This window comes from Trichosurus vulpecula, chromosome 8 (genome assembly GCF_011100635.1).
Source record: "Trichosurus vulpecula isolate mTriVul1 chromosome 8, mTriVul1.pri, whole genome shotgun sequence".
Taxonomy (NCBI): domain Eukaryota; kingdom Metazoa; phylum Chordata; class Mammalia; order Diprotodontia; family Phalangeridae; genus Trichosurus; species Trichosurus vulpecula.
In genome coordinates, this window is record NC_050580.1 from 185,377,698 (window position 1) to 185,398,365 (window position 20,668).

Here is a 20,668-nt window from a genome sequence, read left to right on the forward strand (position 1 = left end):
GCTCAAATTCTTATTACTTATATGGCAGAAAAAAACAAAAACAAAAAACCAAGGCACATACCTGGGGAGATTATACAAGGGAGCCATCCTGAAGCAGGCTACCACTGCCCGTTTACGTTGCTTGGATAAGAGTTTGTGCCAGACAGCCTTCTTGGATCTAAGTGGTTGCTCCACCTATAGAGAAATTATCTGCAGTGTGTTCATGTCAGCTAGAAAGAGTAGCTAATAGAATGCTGGACTGGGAATTAAGTGATGTAGATTCTTGTCTATGATCTGCTATTACTAGCTATGTGACCCTGGATAAATCATGTAACTTCTCTGGGATGCTGTGTCATGATCTATAAAGTGAATAGTTGAACTAAACACTCTCTGAGGTCCTTCTAGTTCCTTTACTCTAAGATTTCTTTAAAAAGAAACATTTAAAATGGAGACTCAAACTTTGAAGAATGTCGGCTTGTCAACTATGGTCAACATAATATCCACATATTTATCATCAAACTTTTGAAATCCTACCCTTCAAAGCCCAGACTAAATTGTCCCTCCTTTACAAAACTTTTCTTGATCCTCCCAGTTGAAAACCATTTCTCCTTCCTTTGACTTTTTATATAACCCTTTACTAATGCTCTTATTGTATTATATTCTAAAGTACTTTATAGTTGTGTCTTTCTGATATCATGAGGCATATCTATGAACAAGTTATATTCCCTTTGTTAGCTTTTAATCTCAGTAAATATAGGGCCAAATAGTCCTTTTGCATAAAGGAGCTTAAAATGATGTCCAATAAAATGCATTACCTTGGGACTTGGCTTCTCCTTCTGATAGCTTAGTGTCCTGGGTGGTACAGGCCCTCATTGGCCAGTACTTCTCTAGTATTTTGGCTAGCAAATTTGTACCTCTTGCTCTTCTAATCCTCTTCTAATTTTAATATGATTCAGAATTTTCATTCCTAGAGGTGAAGACCTATTTCTTCTGCTTCCTCATCCTATACTTTTATCCCATTCAGCTCAACCTTACCACTTCCAAATCCCTTTCCTAGCTACCTTTACTCTAGAATATCTTTATCTACCCTCTTATAGGTAATACTTGTCTCTGAAGAAGAGTCTGTCCTTTGCCTTTCCAAAGTCAACTGTTCTGCTTGTGCCCTCAACTCCTCCTGTCTAGGAGCTTGCCCTATCAGTCACCATTTCTCTTTCATCTTTAGTCTTTGCCTATCTACTGTTTCCTTCCTTGCCACTTACAAGCACCTTCATTTGATCCTGCCATCCCTCAAGTCCTTTCCCTATATCTCTCCTCCTCTTCACTACCAAAATCTCATAAAAGTAGCCCGTACTTTCTGTTTCCACTTCCTTACCACCTACTTATTTCCTCTACTCTGGCTTCTAACACCACCATTTTACTGATCCTGTTTTCTCTAAGATTGCCAATGATTTCAAAGCCTAAATTTGATTTAGCCTTTTCTTATTAATCCTTCTGTACCTTCTGAGATTGCTGACACCCCCCTCCACCTCAACAATTTCTCATTCTTTGGCTTTTGTGAATAACACTAGTCTTTCCTGATTATCCTCTTGCTTGCCTGGCTATTTCTTTCCAATATTTTAGGTTATATCATTATCCATCTCCTACTCTCTTTCTGAAGCCTTCTTTACTCTTTTTCTTCTTGATTTCATTTGCATTCTTAGGTTCAAATATTATATCTACACAGATGATTCCTAAATTGATTCAGCTCTAATCTTGCTCTAGTGAACTGAATATATCTTCCTGGATGTACTATAGACACCTCGAACTCAATATGTCCAAAATGAAAATCATTATCTTCCATTCTAAATCTACCTCACCTCCAAACAGAAATAGAGTACAACCATTTTCTTAATCATTCAGCTTCATAATTTCAAAGTCAACCTCATGTCTTTTCTCTTGCCCCATTAATCCCATTTCTAATCAGTTGCCTGGTCCTGTCAATACCACCCCAAATTATCTCCTACATCCATTCCCTTCTCTCCACTTACATAGTCATCACCCTATTTCAAGTCCTCATCACTTTGGACATCTCAGTGGGTAGAAAGCAGGAGGAAGAGTGGAAGCAGCAGTAAATTCTGAGACAAGAGAACTAGGTTCAAATCCTGGCTCTGCTACTTACTACCTTCATCACTTAACCTCTCTGGGCCTCAGTTTCCTCACCTATAAAATAGTAGGTTTCACTTGACGATCATTCCATTTCATCACTAAATCCTCTGATACCTTTTTGGACAATAAGTGAATTTCATTTCTCCTTGTTTTCCTTTTTGCACAAGAGTGAAAATAATAGAATTGAAGGTTAGTTTTTTACCCCCTCCAATGTGGACATGACTTCTGACTATACAGGTCTAGAGATATTCCTCACCTGCTCCAAGTGGAAGACAGCTGCTGAGATTCTCTGCACTCGCTCCACTGTCTTCTCTGGGTCAGAGGGTTCCTCATTCTTTAGGACATCCTTATATAGGTTAAGTTGCCATTTGACAGCTGGATCATCAGACTGAAAACCAATGCATATTCCAAAAGGTGACCAACCATATTTACCCTTGCCATTGGGTTTATAAAGAGAAACAAGTGGTACTGGATTTCCAAGAGAAAAGAGACTGATAAAATGATTTTCCTCTCTGGCCTGCAGAAAACCAGCTTTGAAGGCCATACCATTTCAGTGTTTAAAGAGCCAAGAATTTCTTTTTCTCTTATCTTCCTGAGGCATTCCTGGTCTATTTCCATGAATAAATGTAAGCATATTGATTATGTTTCTATTGATCACCACCTGGGAATAACGGACTAACAGGTTGAAATAGGACTAAAAGCTGATGGAAAATGAGAAACAATTACCTGAAAAATCTCAACCATTATGGAGAGTAGGGGAAATTGTACAAGGATTTGCACCAAATGGAGAGCAGGGGAAACTGTACAAGGATTTGCACCAAATGGACAGCAGGGGAAGTTGTACAAAGATTTGCACCAAATATATGATGGTTGTATTTCTGCCACAGCTGAAGGACTGTTATTTGTATTCCAAGTGTAGGCTGATTTTCCTCCTAAAGGAGAAGGTAGAAGAATGCTTCTCCATACTCCAGTCAGGGTCATCAGAATGAAATCTAGAGGCTGTTAGGGAGGATGAAGGGTTCCTAAAGGAAACATAAGCAGAGTTTCAGTGGGAAAACTGGGTTCTGAGGTGGAGGAGGGGAGATTTGACTACAGTTAGGCTGAGGGAAAATGGAGGAATGTTAAACAGAGGAGAAAGGGAAGGAAAATGGGACCTGAACAATTAAAGCTAAAAAGACAGATCTGAGACTTTCTAAAGAGGAGAGCAGTGAATGCTTTGAGGAAAAAGAAGCTGCTCTTTGTCCTAAGAATGATACAGTGGAGTCACAGATTGGGTGAGAGAGATTACCCAGTAAGGGACAGAAAAAGAAAAAGCAGTAGTAGAAGTAGTTGGTAATTCACTGTTTAGCGTCCTGAAGCAGCTTTCTGTCAACCCGTTAACAACAAAAAAGAGTTCTGTTGTCTTCTTGGATCATACATCTAAGACATGGTAGAGAACCTCCCAAGGCCAATCAAAACTGATGACAACTACTTACTTCTTGTTAGTCTCATGGGCGCAAATGACTCTTTCAGAAGGAATATAAAAAATACAGCCAAATATGAAAACTTGGGCAAGAAACTAGACCACAGAGGCAGAAGTTATGTTTTCCTCACTTTTGCCTTTCAGAGAACTTCTCCAGAAACTCTTCATTCTGTAAAATTAAATCACCTTGGAAAATCTCACCTCCCTAGATCATTTTCTACCTTGTCTGTAGGGCCTTCATCTTGTTCCCTAGTGGGACAATCTCTCTGCACTTCCCCTCCCCCCATGCTTCTCAGCTTTTTAAAAATGTGTTGTTAGGGGCAGCTAGGTGACACAGTGAGTAGAGTACTGGCCCTGGAGTCAGGAGGACCTGAGGTCAAATTTGGCCTCAGACACTTGACACATTTACTAGCTGTGTGACCTTGGGCAAGTCAACCCCAATTGCCCTGTCTCCCCAAAAAACACATAAAATGCATTGTTTTCCCCCAATAGATTGTGAGCTCCTTGAGCTCAGGGACTGTCTTTTGCCCTTCTTTGTACTGCGGTGAAGAGAATAACTGGCTATGAAGATAGCGTGTGAGAAAAGGATTTGAATTCATGGATCATGGCTTATAGTACAAGGTTAGAAAATTTTAGGATAGAAATGGAGTATACTTAGCAAAGTTTGGTAAGAATACATTTTCCAAATCTAATAAAAATAAATAAAAATTTTAGAGTAAAAATGATAGGGGAGGGAGAAGACTGTCCATGTATATCACCCCATTTAGATATATACAGACCATCCACAAAGAATAATAGCAACTGGATCTATAAACTCATAGTAGTCAAAAAAGGGAAACTAGAGATCCTAATGCAATCAGGCAAATGATATAAGTATCACTGAGAACTGGTGGAAAGAAACCAATAATGAGACTATGGCTCTCAAAAGAAGTAAGCTAGGGAACAGGGCTGGGGTGTGTTATATTGTATATTGAAAAGGTATACTTATGAGAAATTAAGGAACCAGAAGTGGGGGAAGCAGGATGGGGCTATTTGGATGAAGGTCAATGAAAGGAGGAAAAAGTAATTTTGTCATTGGAGTGTATTACAGACCACTTGCAAAGACAGAGTGAAAATAAATGAGAATTTGGGAAACAGAGGCATGGCATAGTGGGGATGAGATGAAGTTCTTCAATTCATTCGCATTCTCTCTGCAAAAAAACCAGAACGGCTATTAATTTCTTAACTTGTCTTGGCTTCGATTTCATCTTTCAAAAGGCAGAGGAACCAACAAGGGGAAATTCTAGTCTGATCTGATTTAACTAACATAGAGGAGCTAGTTGCTGGTGTGGAAATGTTAGGAAGCTTGGGGAAAGTGAATGTTCCATTCTTGAGTTTTTGATAGAAAAGGTAAAGAAATCTGGGTAGAGGATGACATATAACCTAGATTTTGGAAAGAAGATTTCAAAGAGTTTAGGGAAAAAAATTGGTAGGTTCCTATGGAGTAAAAGGCTTCTGTTCTCAAAAGGGGAACGATTTCAATGAGGAGAAAAATTGGGATTTGTCTGAACAGAGCAGTAGCGATAAATAGGGAAATCACCAATCAACTTATGTTTTAAAAAAAACAACAACATAGAAGCTGGAAGAAAGATCAAGATGAAGATTATGAAACCATGGCATGGTCCTCTAAAAATGTTATGAGTAATGATAAAACTCAAAATGACCTGAGGTTGGTAAGGGAAATAAAGGACAATAAAAGTGTTTTTTTAAAAGCTGTATTGGGAGGACAAGGGGAAATTGAAGAAAGGATGGATAGGAGCTTTGTTTGGGATGTTTGAGACCACATAAATGATAACAGAATATAAAGATGCTTAATTTTTATGGTGTTTATATTTTCTCTGCAAAAGAGAATGATCATTTTCTAAGCACTTCAAAAATATCACATTTAACAGGGAGTTTATACGTTCAAGACAAATAGATATTCAAGAGACAGTAAGAAGGTACCTAGCTTCTTTGGATGAATTCAAGTGACTTGGACCAAATGAACTATATCCTTAGGTATTAAAAAAAATGGCAGATGTGATTGCTGATCACAGTGATATCTGAAAGTGATATCTGGAAGACCATGGAAAACAGGAGTGGTGCCATAAACTTAGAAGATAAATGTTGTCCCAATTTTTCATAAAAGAAAAAAAAGTAATCTGAAAACTATAGACTGGTAAGTTTGACTTTGATTCCTGGGAAAATTCTAGAATGAATTATTTTAAAAAGAGTTGGAGAACATCTAGAAAGGGAAACAGTGATTACAAAGAGCCAGCATGGATTCTTCAATAACTGACTGTATCCAGCTGACCACATTTCCCTTTTTTGTCAGTATTTTTAAACTAGTAGATAAGGGGAACGCTGTGAGTATTGCTTAACCAGATTTTGCCAAAACTTCTGATAAAGTATCTTATGCAATTTATGTGGAAAATAATTTGAAATATGGATTAGACAGTTAGATGGATGCAGGACTGGGTGGATGGCTGTACTAAAATAATAGTTGTTAATGGTTCATTGTCAATGTGGCAGAGAGTTTCTAGTAGAGTACCCCAGGAATCTATGGCGGCCAATTGCTATTTAACTTGTTTTTATCCATGACTTGAAAAAAGTTGTGAATGGTATGCTCATCAAATTTGTACAGGGGAGGGAAAGCTAATATACTGGATGGCAGAGTCAGAATCCAAAAGGATCTCAATGGGCTAGGACGGTGGGCTAAATGCAATAAGATAACACTCAAAAAGCCTTTCATTAGGGTACAAAATCAACTTTACATATATAAAATAGGGGAGACATTAACAGACAGCTGATGTTCTGAAGAGAATCTGAGTGTTTTAGTGGAAAGCAACCTCCAATTGTGCCAGCAGTCTAACGTGGCAGCCAATGTAATCTTGGACTTCTTTGAGAGGCATAGCTTCCAGAACAGGGAGGAGATAATCACACTGCCCTTATCATACATTATTTGGAGTACTGTGCTCAGTTTTAAGTTCCACAGTAGGTTGATAGTATATAGAGAAGGGCAACCAGGAAGGACCTAAATTCATGTTTTATGAGGATGAATTGAAGGAACTGGGCATGTTTAGTTAGGAGAAGAAAAGTCTTAGGTGGGACATGATAGCTGTCCTTGGGAATGTGAAGGGTGTCATGTGTAAGAGGGACTGGACTTGTTCCATTTGGTCCTGGAGAATAGAACTTGAATAGATGGGATTTGCAAAGAGGCCAATTTAAGCTTTACACTAGCAAAAAAAAAAACCACACCAAACTTCTCAACAATTAGAGCTATTCAAAAGAGTAAAGGACTGCATGAAGAGGTGGTGCATTGTGTGAAGAGGTGGTATATTTCCCCTCCTTTGAGTTCTTAAAACAGAGGCTGAACAACCACCTGTTGAGTATGTCATAGGGGTCTTTCCTTTTGTGTATTACTTGGACTATATGGCTGCTGAGATTCCTTCCAACTCTTAAATTCTGTGATTATTTGATTATGTGAATATTAGAAAAAGAGTTACTCTACTGTATAAATAGATAACTTTTTCTGAATGCCAAGGGTATCTTCTCTTCAATAACCCCTTAAGATAGGCATTCTCAATATTTTAACAAGGATTAGCACAATAACAACATAGGAATATAACCTTTACAAACTTTACAAACAATACTGTCACCTTCACCACATCCACTGAATTGAACTACATATGAAGTTATAAATCAATCTCTATAAAGTACTAAGGCTTGTTTTAAAAATATATTTAAAAACAAAGTTTATTAATATTTTCTGTTCTATCTTCTTTTTCTCCCCATCCTTCCAGGCTCATTTCTATTTCTTTTCCTGGTATGGCTGAGGATTCTTATCATATTATCTTCTTTTTTCCTTTCCCCCTCTCTACTATGAAAGTGATTTTCTTTTACTCTTAGGAATACAGAAAAACCAAGAACCTCTTGAAAAGAGAAGCATTAGATTGGAAAAGGTCTCATAATCTTTTCATCTATCTTACTACTTTCAGGCAGAATTACTTGCACCATTTCAGATGTGAATACATTTAGTTTCAAAATCTCTTGGGAGGAGATAACTTCTCTCAGGTAACAAAGTCAATGTCTAATCAGCCTCATTGTTAGGAAATTTACAAATTTAATCCAATGCTTCTTATTGCATTTCAACTAATTTTTTATGACTCATTTTCAGATTTGATGAAAGACACTTGGTCACCATTCTCTGAATGATCCATCCTTGGTCTTTTCTCTATACATCCTGAAATGTCACTAAAATGTCAATCAAACCCTAGATTTATTGTAGAAAAATGAAGGAATGTTTTTTAAATATAGCAAGAGAATTTGGTTAAACAAAAACTTATTGAGATTGTTTTGAGAATATTTTTTAAAACTGTGTAACTCCAAAGGGATCAGTAAAATTCTTCAATGATCAATGTTTCTGCCTGCTAAAAAGAATGGACTTAATACACGCTCAGTGTCTCCTTATGATATTACCTTTTCTTGCAAGTGCAGGTTATTCCTCAGATGATCTTTGACTTCTTCATCTGTATCCCTCTGTGGAAAGAGATTTTGAATTTTATTTCCTGTGGTCTCTGCCATCTATTGGTGTGAGTGATAAACTGGGATTGCTGGCACATTGCACAACTAAAGATAAAACTACAACAACAACAAAAGCAGGCACAGAGGTAATGAATGAGGTCCTGGGTCCTAGAGGAGTTTTAATAACTATGCTTTTACTCTTCTATGAACCTTGGTTTTTCCATTTGCAAAATGAGGCATAACAGCAGTTATTGCCGAAATGCTTGCAATGAGGGTTGAGAAGGATGATGTTTCAAAGATATTAATATATTTTTGAAAACTGCAGGCATGAGCATTATTACTATAGCATTAAAATTTAGGCAATGTCCAAAGGAGTGGAGTATTGTAATTATCACCTGTAGCAGGTTAAGTCAAGTGCATTACAAATAGCAGAGAATCATAACTTACATAACTGTATCTTATTTTTGCCAGGGAGATCAGCTCCTGATCACCTGGGGTACACATATTTAAGCCAATGGGCAACATTTTCTTCAGTGCAGCAACAATAAGAGATGTCTGGATGGAATACAAATCACCCCTCCTCTTTGTCTTCTTCCGTTCTTGGTCTTGTCCTCCAGACTGGAAATCGATGCCAAGAAAAGAAAGAAGAAAAAAGAAAGAACAAAAGAGCAGTGATTTTTTGAAGGGTTCTACTTTCCCAACAAGTAGCCTGCTTCCTTGTAGCTCATGGCTTTTTGAGATTACAAATAGAGCCCAATAACATTTCAAAGGACAATAAAAGTTGGTGGACTAAAGAAACAAAATATAATCATGTAAGCAATAAATAATTTTGCTCATTATTAAGATAAAGAAGAATATTATGAATAATGAAAGTTTTAATTATGCTTATCTAAGGCCTATCTCTCTCTCTATATCCATATCTATCTATGTAATAGATAGATATGGATGTTTCTCACATACATTCCAATACCTTCTCGATCTCAAATATTTCTGGATCAGACAGACAGTGAAAGGAGATGGCAGCATTTTCAAAATGATCTAGTTTCCTGATCAAATTTATGTTGGAAAGAAATAGTGTTCTTCATGCTTACAGAAAAATTTTAAAGGGCTATTCCAATTCCCTAAGCAAAACTGAAGAAGTTGTGCATAGTGGTGGACTAGAGTTGCTATGGTCCAACTTAACTGTCATAGGAAGCCAGTAGCAGCAGCCAATTTAACCATTCTCACACTGAGGCAATGTGAAAGCTCTCCTAGAAAAAAGGAAAATCCTCAGTGGAGTTCTGTTAAGGGGAGATGTTAATGGAGGGAAGAGCCCTAAGCAAAAAAGAAAAAAAAGTTTCTACTTTCTGCAGTTCAACTGATCCTCCTCTACTTCCTCCTTTCTTATTCCTTTCAGAGATAGTTCATTAAAAAATGTATTGAAATAGTAGTTTTAAGATAACCATCTAAATTTCTGAGTGGCGTGTAGCTGCTGGTAAATCACATTGCACTTGGCCAATGGAGAACTCACTCTACATGATACTAACTGGGTACAAGTGACAAATGGGGCTCATTTTCCTCCTAGACTCTGGATAGGAAAATAAGGAGCTGGGCTGACCAGGGTTCCAGGGAATGCACTTCAGGAAGAACAAAACCTTAGATGTGGATCAATCTCTCTCTCTGTCTCTCTCTCCCCTCCCTCCCTTCCTCTCTCTTTGCCTCAGGTAGTGGAGAGGTTTGGTAGGTAGAAGGAAGGAAGGTGGTGAGGAAAGGGTAGAATGATTTAGGGATGGTGAAGAAGAAGAAATTTATGTCCACCAAAGCTTTGCTCTCAAAAATGCCCATGGAAATGTTGAGGGCAGTGAAATGGTTAACAGCACTATGGTTTACAAAGAAACACCAACAAAGGCCCAAATACTGCTGTGTGGACTGCTGACAGACAAGATGGTTTCCCCACATTTTGTGGCTCTGGTACGCAACCTAAGTCCTAGGGTAAAGCAGGCTTTTTTTTTTTTTAAATAGGAGATAGGCTTTATGAGGATGCTAGTGGATAGAAGAAAGCTTTGTGAGTGACCTTATTCCTTCCTCCAAAGTGTTCAGTTCAATTGAATTTTGCTAGAAGGTGGTACTCTTAGAAATACAGATCTCTTTTTTAAAAAGCCTGCCATTCCCCTTCTATTAGGAAGGTTAAACAATTCCCATTTTACCTCTGACCCTGGGTAAAACCCTCCCACTCCCAACTTCCCAGTCTGTTGTAAGAGTGTCTAATTGTTTGGGACCACAGGTCAAAGAATACATATTTCTGGGGCAGCTGATATCTATAAAACAGGACACTGAAGTTGCAAGAAGTGTTCTCTGTGGTCTGATATATCTAAAGGTGGTTACATGTAGAAAAATCACCAGCAAGTCACTGGGGCCTACGTGTCCACACACTGTTAGTATTTTCAGTGGTATGGAAGACACTCAGCACTCAAGGTTCCATAAGAAACCAGGGCTAAGTGGGAGGAAGAAGCTATAAAGAGGGTAGGCAGGAAATAAGTGCCTGGTCTAGGAGGAGGAGGGTAACCAAATACTGAGTTCTCCAGAACACAGAAAAAAGTAAAAACCATTGTCCTCCAAAATAGGGTTTGGGCCATTTTTTGTCTAGGATTACTGTAAACCAGGCCCCAACTCAACATGTCTTTCTCTTCTCTGGCATAAGCACTATGTGGAGTGATCTGTAGGCTGGAAGGAATATATAGGGAGAAAGAAAAAAAGAAACTGCCTTTAGGAATAACCTGAAAATTGTTCAAGAAGAGACTTTATAACATACAATCACATCCACCACCACCAGCACCAGCATCACCACCACCAGCAAAATCCATCTTAACTGGCCTTCCTATTTCAAATGCTTAAGTGGACCCTGGGGGAAATGTTCATGGAGAACACTGGTTTTCATAAGAATCACCTTATGGTTTCTTAGAACAAGGACAATAACCAGGACTTTTCTGGTGGATATGAAAAGCCAAGGACTACCTATGGAAAACAGTGGTATCTTCAACAAGAGAGTGATAAAACTAAGTGATGGCCCAGGCTGACAGGCCTGCATGTCTCTATCTTTGCCAGACCTGTTCCTAAAAGGCACTGCTGGGGAATATCCTGGACACCATTTCCAACTAGACTAGAGTAAGGTCAGGATGGCATCCCCCATCCAAGAACCTAAATTCATTAATTCTATGGAAGAGCAACCATGTTCACTGATCCAGGGTGGTGAATTCCAGGTGGGGAAAATCCACGCCATACCACCCTCATGGCAATCACAATGAAGAGGGTAACCATAGTCTGGCGCCTCTATTACTAAGACAGAAAAGACACATCATGCACGCATTTGACCTGTACCTTTACTTGCATGGCCTGTGTGAAAAGAAAAAAAAAAGACAATAGAAGAGTCAGTTAAGGCAGGGGGCCCAAGCTACAATGTACTACATAATAATCACAGTTTCTTGATGAAAAGAATGGAAAATCAATGGTACTTTGAAATAGGTGGCATATTGTGTGATAACCAGATGGACAGTTAAGATGCAGAGTTAATGAGGTTGAATTTTTTCGTTTAGTAGAAAAAACATTCAAACCCAACAATGAACCATTAAAGTGAGCTCATTTCAGTGGTCACTATTCCCAAGTGTCTGACATTCTGGATCTGGTTAGCAATTGGCTCATTAGCTTTCATGATAAGCTCATGAAATCTAAAATCTTTCCCTCAACTAAATAAGGAAGAGAACTACTCCTCTTTTTTTCCTCTCCCCTTCAATCCTGTCTTTCAGACTAGATATCACCAAATTAGTAACTCCAACTTCAATTTCCCTTTTTTTACCACCCCACCTTCATTAGAGGGAACTAAGGCATACTCTACAGCTTCTTGGAATATCGTTCTCATTTTCAGACAATATTGTCTCGTAGACTTTTAGGTCTATTTCGAGTGAAGGGAAAACATTCATTACTTCTTTTTGCTAGTGTTAACTTACTCAATGATAGATTTTACTGTTATTGGTCCTTATGATCTGGGCTGGAATATTTTTTGTAATCTCCATAATAAACTTTAAATGTCATTTTGTTCCTCTTCTGTGCATTTATAATATTCTAATTTATATTAGAGTTATTTCCATCTTATTTTCTCAACTAGACTATAAGGTCATTGAGAAAATGCCTTACTTATCAATGAATCTTCCTGATCACTGACCACAGTAGACCTAGCCCATAAATGCATTGAATTGAACCTACCAATGTCAAAATTCCAATGAAAGTTGACTAGAAACCTCTGCTGCCTAATCACAAAAAATACGGATTTCCAAAATAACCACTCCCATGTTGTTTAACTCCCACATTTTACATTCCCATGAATCAAAGAGCAATAATCATGTGTTTTCAGAGACTGTGATGGCTTCTCAGGCAACATGTAACATAGTAATTATTGAAGTAGATATCACACTAAAAGTCTAGAGTATGGCACAGTTTTTATATAATTGCAGCCTTTCTCTGCATAAATGTGGTCTACAGGCAGACGCTGACTTACATGTGTCCTTCACATATGAATAGTGTGCTACACCAACCTCTCACAATGTTTTCCTCTTGTCCCCCACGTCTCTGCCTCTCATTTTCCATCTCCCTTCATCTCTACCTCTTATCCTACTTAAGCTCCTGCCCCAAACTATAGAAACTCCAGTAGCTTGGAACCAAAGGAGTTCTTGTTTTCACTGCCATGTAGATGGGAAGACACAAAGATAAGGAACTCATGATTCCACCATAAGAAGCATTGCAAGTTGAACTTTGGAAGCTTTTCCCACAAATTTATTACCTATGGCATGCAATTTTTATAATATTTTTAGCATATGTATATATGCACTATTTATTATTTCATTAGTGTATGGAACTCCATCGACTTAAGACTTAATAAATAAGTCTTATCCACTATACCATGAAGCTCCATTATGAACAATTAGGACAGTCCTATATTTCAGTTATATTAGGGATTAAACTGGTATTTATGACTTGGTCTGCAAATTTAACAGGCACATAAAAAGTCATTCTATGGTAAAGCAATTCCTGAATTCTAAACTGACATAAAGAAAACTTCTGTAATACTATCTGTTTATATGACTGTTTATATTTTCATTTAGTGAGAGCAAAGCAAAATTAGAGGAAAACCAATATAATTTTGGCTGTCAAGGTACATGCTGTGTTCAGGGACATCTTTTTAAGTATGTGCATATATGAATGAGAAACAGTAAATGCAATTGTGTGCTTGCTTCTTAAAAATAATTTTTAGTAATGCTCCAAGGTCAAACAATATGATACTCCCTACATATTTTGTATTACTAACCTGCTCTTTTAAACCTGGTGAAGAAACTAGTACATCTTGAGCTGAACATTTTCTAACTTACCATTCCCCTCCGAGGAAGCTGCTGCCATTTTTCCAGAAAAAAAATAAATTAAAAACAAAGAAACACTTGCTCAGCTTTAGGTATATTTAGCTTAACATATATTAGCACACTAATGTAATGTAAACAAAATATACAATGAGCATTCTACAAAATGATTTTTTCAATTTCCAGGAAAAAATACAGCTTTGGAACCAAATGTAAGTAAATCTGATTTGAATAGTCTTGCTCACGGTATATTTTCTTTATTTCAACTTTCTTTGTTTATGTAATCACATAAGGGGTAGGAATGAGCATGCAGCATTCATGTCCACATATCTTGACAGACCAGAATGTGCAGAAATACTTATGATTTATAATGCACCAGTATTCAATAAAGAGTGGAGTAAAAGCAAGCACAAGAGGAGAGGCCATGAACTGTGTTCACCAAGTCAGAGAGGGGAAATCTTATCACAGGCATATGGGGACAAATAGGGGAATCAACTGATGTTAATTAATAATACCACTTCCTAGCCCCTAAATGCTTTCCCAGATTAGAAATATCCATGGAAAGCCTGAAAGTGATAATAACATCAAGATTTGACATTTACATGGCACTTTGGTAGTTTGCAAAGCATTGTTATTTGAGCCTCACAACAGCATTGTGAAAAGGTATTGTAGGTATTATTATCCGCATTTTTACCAATGACAAAACTGAAGCTTGGAGGATGTAAGTTATTTGCCTATAGCCATACAGCTAGTCAAGTATCCCAGGAAGTATATGAATCTAGGTCTATTTACTTTGCCATATTGCTTCTAGTGAAGTATCCTTATTAAGAGGAAGATATCTCACAGAAGGCACATATTCTCTGAGCTGAGTGTGACCTTTTGATTTTAATCTGGGAATAGGACCTGATAAAGCCTTGAATCCTGATAAAGCCTTGAAAGGGGTTATTTCAGTCAAAGGGCCACACTTGAGGACCTAGAAGGCCACATATGGTCTTGAGGCCACATACACAATGCCCACCTGTCTTCAAAAAGCTAACTCTAGCAGACTGAATTTAAAGCACAACATTTTGATGAACTTTATAGAGAGAGCAAGTTAGTAGACTAATCTTCATTTTACCAGAATGAATATTAAGATACAGGAGAATTTAATGACTGGTCCCTGGTCACACAGCAAGTGAATAAAAAATTCAACTATGGACAGAAAGAAGGTCTTCTGACTAATAGTAATTAATAATAAGTTACCATTTACATAGCATTTTAAGGTTTGCAAAACATTTTATAAATATAACCTTATTTTATCCTCACAACCTCTCTGGGAGGTAGGCGCTATTATTATCCCCATTTTAAAGATGACGAGACTGAGGTAGACAGGTTAAGTGGTTTGTCCAGGGTCACACAGCTAGTAAGTGTCTGAAGCCAGATTTGAACTCAGGTTTTCCTGACTCTCTAGCATCAGCACTCTATCCAATTTGCCACCTACCTGTCTACGACTCTCAGTCTTTTGCCTCATTTCTGAAATCACACTGCCTCTCAACTCTCAAAGGAGCAATAAGAAAGATATCATCTTGAGGAATATGGTGAGTATTAGTTAACATCCAAGAAATGCTTTGTAGTATATGATAACACTGTAACATATAAAGACATGGTACCACAGTTGCCTGATCCACATAGAAAAGATTTGCAAATTATGTAAATGAAAATGAAAATGCAATGATATGACCCTGTAGTCTTATATTACAACTAGAGACTTCTCAAAAGGGAACATAGTACTTTCATTTTTTTTTGGAAAGTATGCATTCATAAGCAAGTATCTAAATGCTGTGTTATAAAGGACTTAAAATAACAATAAGAAAGTATCCACAAGGATTCTGTCTTTTTATCTCTGGTTCCTAGCATAGTTAATAATAAATACTTAATAAATGTTTAATTGAATATATTTATCTATTTAATATAATATATGCTTCATCTTCCTAAATAGTCACATGAAAGAAGCATGTTGGGTTAGTGGGTTAGTTTTGAAATGTCATCATTCATTTTCACCTGATTTGGTTAAAAATCACAAACCCAAGGAACTTGGGTCATCCCTCATCAGAAAGTTGAAACCCAGGGTCACCTGTATTGAACTTTCTGTTTCTAACCGTGAATGTTGGCCTAGCTAGGAAAAGATGGGTAAGATAGTCAAAGGTCCAAGGAAAGACCAATTGATTGGACATGCTGAAGTGACTGTAAGAAGGAAGAGAAGTTGTTCAGTGAATTGGGGACTCTGATTCAATTAAAAATAAAACTTTCCCACTGGGAACTAGAGCACAAGGCAATACCCTAAGGGTAAGACCAATAGTTGACATCAGGTCAGAATTCAGTAATGGGGACCCAAGATAGAACCCTTATTGTACCTGTGCTTCACCTTAGCAACGACAATGCTAATAACAAGATAAAATAAGTTTAAAAATTCTCTAAGAATACCTGTAAAATGGGAACACATAAAATGGAATTATTTTGTCAGGAAGTATCCTCTTATAATGTGAATAACTCCCCTGCCCCCAGTTTATTTGTTCTGTAAATTTTGACATGTACATATCATTCCCTTTTATTAAACCAGATACAAAATTACACAGTCATATCTGGTTCCCCAAAGCAGCAATCATAGCACAGTAAACTGGAGACATTATGAAATTTGGAACCAAAGGAAGAAGAAAACTCATGAATGTTAAACCAAATCTTTTGCTTCCTACACTAAGTTCAAATCTAAAACTAGCTATAATTTTTAGTTTTATAGTCTTGAGTGATCCTTTTGGTGTAATTCTAGCACTTGCTTACAATCTTAAATAGAAAAAAGGCATTATCATGACTCACTTATGAATCAATGGCTCTTTGCAGTAGTGATTTTAACTTGTTAGGGGATCCTCATGCAAAATTCACCAGCATATTCTTCAATACGCAGCACCCTTATCTCGACTGAGTGATTTATAGACAGATACATGCACTATCATGTATTATGTATTACACATACTTTTATAAATACAGTCAACTCTCAATTATTCTCACTTATGAAAGGGAGCACAGGCCCAATTAATGCATAGCAGTGAATGATACATGAGTCATTTAGAGTTGCCTTTCATTTTGTATTTACATTAGGACATAGGTATATTTAGTGATTTAGGAATCCATGTCAAACAAAATGAAACTGCACTATGAAGACCTGATGTAGGAAGAGCTAGAAAGCTTATTTCTTCTTCATGTCCCTCCTGCTTAATTCTTTCTTAACATTCCCTACTTCTGGGAAGAGGTCATCCACTTTCTGAATTGTTAAGCTATCCTTTTAAAACCTTCCAAGGAGCAGTGGAAGCATTTCAGTTTCTGTGGGCTTCTTTGCATGAAAAACTGAGGGTTCTGAGACGCCAACAAAATTGGGCATCAATGATAGGAAATGCCCCAGGTGTCAGTCAAGCAAGTATGTAAAGAAAAGCATGTACTATCAATAATCTTCAAAGCAAGATTTTCCATTTGGAGTCTATTCCCTAACAGATAATCAAGAGTTGACAGTATGTACATATGTGTTTGCATTTTTGCCATATAGTAGGTCGCTCTATTTTAAAAGCCTAAGTTATGGCTTTTAAGATAAACCTTTTAAAGCAAGAAACCTTTAAAATGTATTATGCAAGTCCTAAAACTTCATTTGTCTTTTTTTCAGTATCTACAGCAACATTTTACTCATAAAATAGGATGATTGTGTGTATTTAGGCACAGATATTTTGCTCTGAATAATTTTCAGGAAATAACAATGGATTTTTTGGTTGTTGCTTGGTCTATCTGTAGAAAAAATTGCTTGAATGCAGAATTAATCTCAGAAAAATATCAGATATCAAATTATGACTGAGTCCTGAGGTTGAATACCCCTTTAAAATGACACCTAGTGACTTACTTTTGACATCTTGCTCTTGCTGTCTCCAGTTAAAAATGCCAGATTGTTAATTTCATTCTGAATCACAAAATTTTGCTCTTCCCGTTTGAAGTTCTGGGGTTAGAGAAGGTAAATATAAAACAAACATTACTGCAAAGTTTCCAGGAAATATGCCTTTTTTTTTGACAAGGATCTTAAACACAGGGAATGAAGAGGCAGCTTACGTGTGATTTACACCAAAGGATAAAAACCTCAGCCACCATTCGGAAGAGCTCATCAGAATCAGCATCTGGGTTTTTTAGCCAATTAGATCTAGGGCAAAAAATAAACAAATTACATTATGTAAACTATAAAATTTCAAGATAGCTAAATTATGAACTACTATTCCTACCATTTACAACCAATAACCCCTCCAAATATCAAAGCTGAAAAATGAAATGAAAACTACAAGAAATAGAAAAAAACTAATATTCTTTGCTTTGTTCCAAGGGCAAAGAGTTAAATACTCTATTTGTCATGACACTGTTTTATATTAGGGACTTCACGCATATTAATGCTAATGATGATAATGAGAAGGGAGGTATAGAGGAATAAGCTTTGGACCCAGGTCAGGAGACTTTGGCTTTATCATTAGGAAAAGTAGTTGGGTGACGTTGGGCAAATCATTTCACATTTCTAGCCTTCAGATTTCTCATCTTTAAAATTGGAGGCTTAAACTAAGTTAGCTGTAAGATCCCTTTATATCAGCATATTCTACATTAAGAAGAATCTAATTAAATTTATTCTAAGTGGTAATATATAATTTATGTGTTTAGGGATATGCCCACATTCAAGGCAATATATTTTTGAAAGACCTAAATTGAACGCACTATACAAAAGATTCTGCCTTGAAGAGTACTTTGGGGGGCAGACACATATGCATATATCATATATATGTATACATATATATTCACACACACATATACACACATGCATATATATATTTGAAGAAGAAATGCTAGGCTAAAAGCAAAAAGTGGCACCTCTTTAAGGGAAACCTAGGTCACTGAGTAAAACTTGATTCTTATTGATATAAACTTCTGAAAAAGAAAATTTTAAATAAATACAAAGTAGAACTAAGCCCTGTTTTTTTAAAAGCCAGGCCAATCTATAATTGTCATACATATGGTAACCATATTTTCCATATCAAAGACAGAGTGTATGATCTGACCAAATTTTTTCTTTTTGCAAAACCTGATAAAAGTATATTTTTTCCTCATATTTGAGGAAGGATGGCAAAAATTTAGGATATGTTAGCTTATTATAGATACATATTTCTCACTAAGACATATTTCCCACTATTTCATATGTTGCAATAATTTAGGGCAGCAGTGTCCCAATGTAATTTTGAAACAACAACATATCTTGTTGAAGGACTTCCTAAAAAAAAAAAAAAAGCTTTTTTAAAAAAAAAACTACTACCTAACACAGCATCTTTTCCAACAAAATAAATAAAAGGCACGATAATTGTAGAAAGCGCAAATATACTGATTGACTAAAACAAGTAAGCAAATAAGTGTGACTTCTTCCTTGGAACTGGGCTATTCTTAAAATCACTGATTTGGAGACTTGATAAAGAGTTTGATGTGAGTAGTTCTGCTCAAGGACACTTATGTTTCAGGTAGGTGTAGGCCTAGAACAATTATGTGGTCCCCTCCAGGTACAAAACTCTGATTCTTGGGATTCAAATGTGCAGAGCTGTAATTCTTTTTTTTTCTTTTTTGTAAGTTTAATGTTTAGTTTACATCCCAATAGCTGCACTGAATCTTTTCCTGTTAAATTAAGCAATTTAGCAAAACCAACTGACAAACTGACCAGAGGTGAGGTTACATACAACATTTTGTACTAATAGTCCCCAACTTCTCTGAGAGGAATGGTGCTTCATCCTCTGTTCTCTAGGATCAACATTAATCATGGCTTTTAATCTAAGTTCATTCGCTTCTTTGTATTGTCTTTGTTTAACCACTGTGGTCACTAAATATGTTTTTCTTCTTATTCTGCTCATTCTACTTTGTACCAACTCATATAAACCTTCCTGGCCCTTTGACTGAATCCAAATTTCACAGAACAAATCCCTTTAATAAAAGGATTTGTTCTGTAAAACTTGGACTCAGTCAAAAGGCTATAACCAAGGACCTAGAAGGATACATGTGACCTTAAGGCTGCCAGTTTCCCATCCCTGACTAGATCTTTGAATCACTATAAGGCCATTTACAATCTGTGTTTCCCAGAAGAAATTTCTAGGCTTGTGAGACTATTTAAAATACACTTTTCACCAGCACTATCACTTATTGAAGACCCTTCAATTTAGTATTTTATTTGCTCTTAGGAAATGCCTGTGTATCGGAGCCTCTCCTGTATAAGTAATAGGTGTGGTACCATACTTTGATAATGTTCTGATTATGGAATCAACAGAGAATAAATACATGGAAAGATTCAGGAAGTACTACTTTTTACATATATCAGGTATGTTAGTAAGAAATGACATAATACAAAATTAAAATTTTCAATGTCAGTTTCTTAGGCTATATCATTAATGCTTAGAAAGTCTATTTCAAACTATATCATAAAGCAACAATCATCAAAACCATCTGGTGTTGTTTGGAAAATAAGAGAGGAGGATCAACGGAACAGACTAGAAATGGGAGAATAAGAAACAATGGTACTCAACAATCCAGGGTTCAATAAACCAAAAAACATAAATTACTTAGGAAAGAACTCTCTATTTGAGGGAGTTCTGGGAAAACTGGAAAGCAGGCAGAAATTAGGCTTAGACCAACACCTTACAATATATTCCAAGATATATTCTAAATGGATACATGAACTTAATATTAAAGAGCATATTACATAAAATTATAAGAAAAGCAGGTCACATACTTCTCATAACTATAGGTGGGATAAATATGAGATGGAGACAATTACAAAAGATAAAACAAATAACTGATTACATGAATCCAAAAAGTTCTGCTTAAACCTAATTAATGCACCTAGGATAAGAAGGGTAGTGGCTGAATAGGAAAAAACCATCTTTGTCACCAAATTTCTCTGATAAGGATTTGGTATCCAAGATATATCAACAATTAACGCATGCACATAATCCTGAGCAGATAAATGGTCAGAAGATATGAACAATTTTAAAAAGATTGGAAATTTATTAATAACCATCTGAAAGGATGCTCCAAATTACTAATAATAAGAGAAATGAACATCAAAATA

The 20,668-nt window shown here is 36.5% G+C and overlaps 1 protein-coding gene across 1 annotated transcript in view; it reads right to left on the reverse strand.

The window, feature by feature from the left end:
- Positions 1–20,668, reverse strand: part of RYR3 (ryanodine receptor 3) — a 633,352-nt gene that overhangs the window by 65,190 nt on the left and 547,494 nt on the right. Inside the window, exons 68-75 of the mRNA XM_036736677.1 lie at positions 17,638–17,725; positions 17,435–17,527; positions 13,528–13,548; positions 11,486–11,500; positions 8,576–8,746; positions 8,084–8,143; positions 2,381–2,512; positions 62–174 (exon numbers count right to left, since the gene is read on the reverse strand). Of these exons, the coding sequence (XP_036592572.1) occupies positions 62–174; positions 2,381–2,512; positions 8,084–8,143; positions 8,576–8,746; positions 11,486–11,500; positions 13,528–13,548; positions 17,435–17,527; positions 17,638–17,725 (693 nt within the window). The remainder of the gene's footprint in view (positions 1–61; positions 175–2,380; positions 2,513–8,083; positions 8,144–8,575; positions 8,747–11,485; positions 11,501–13,527; positions 13,549–17,434; positions 17,528–17,637; positions 17,726–20,668) is intronic.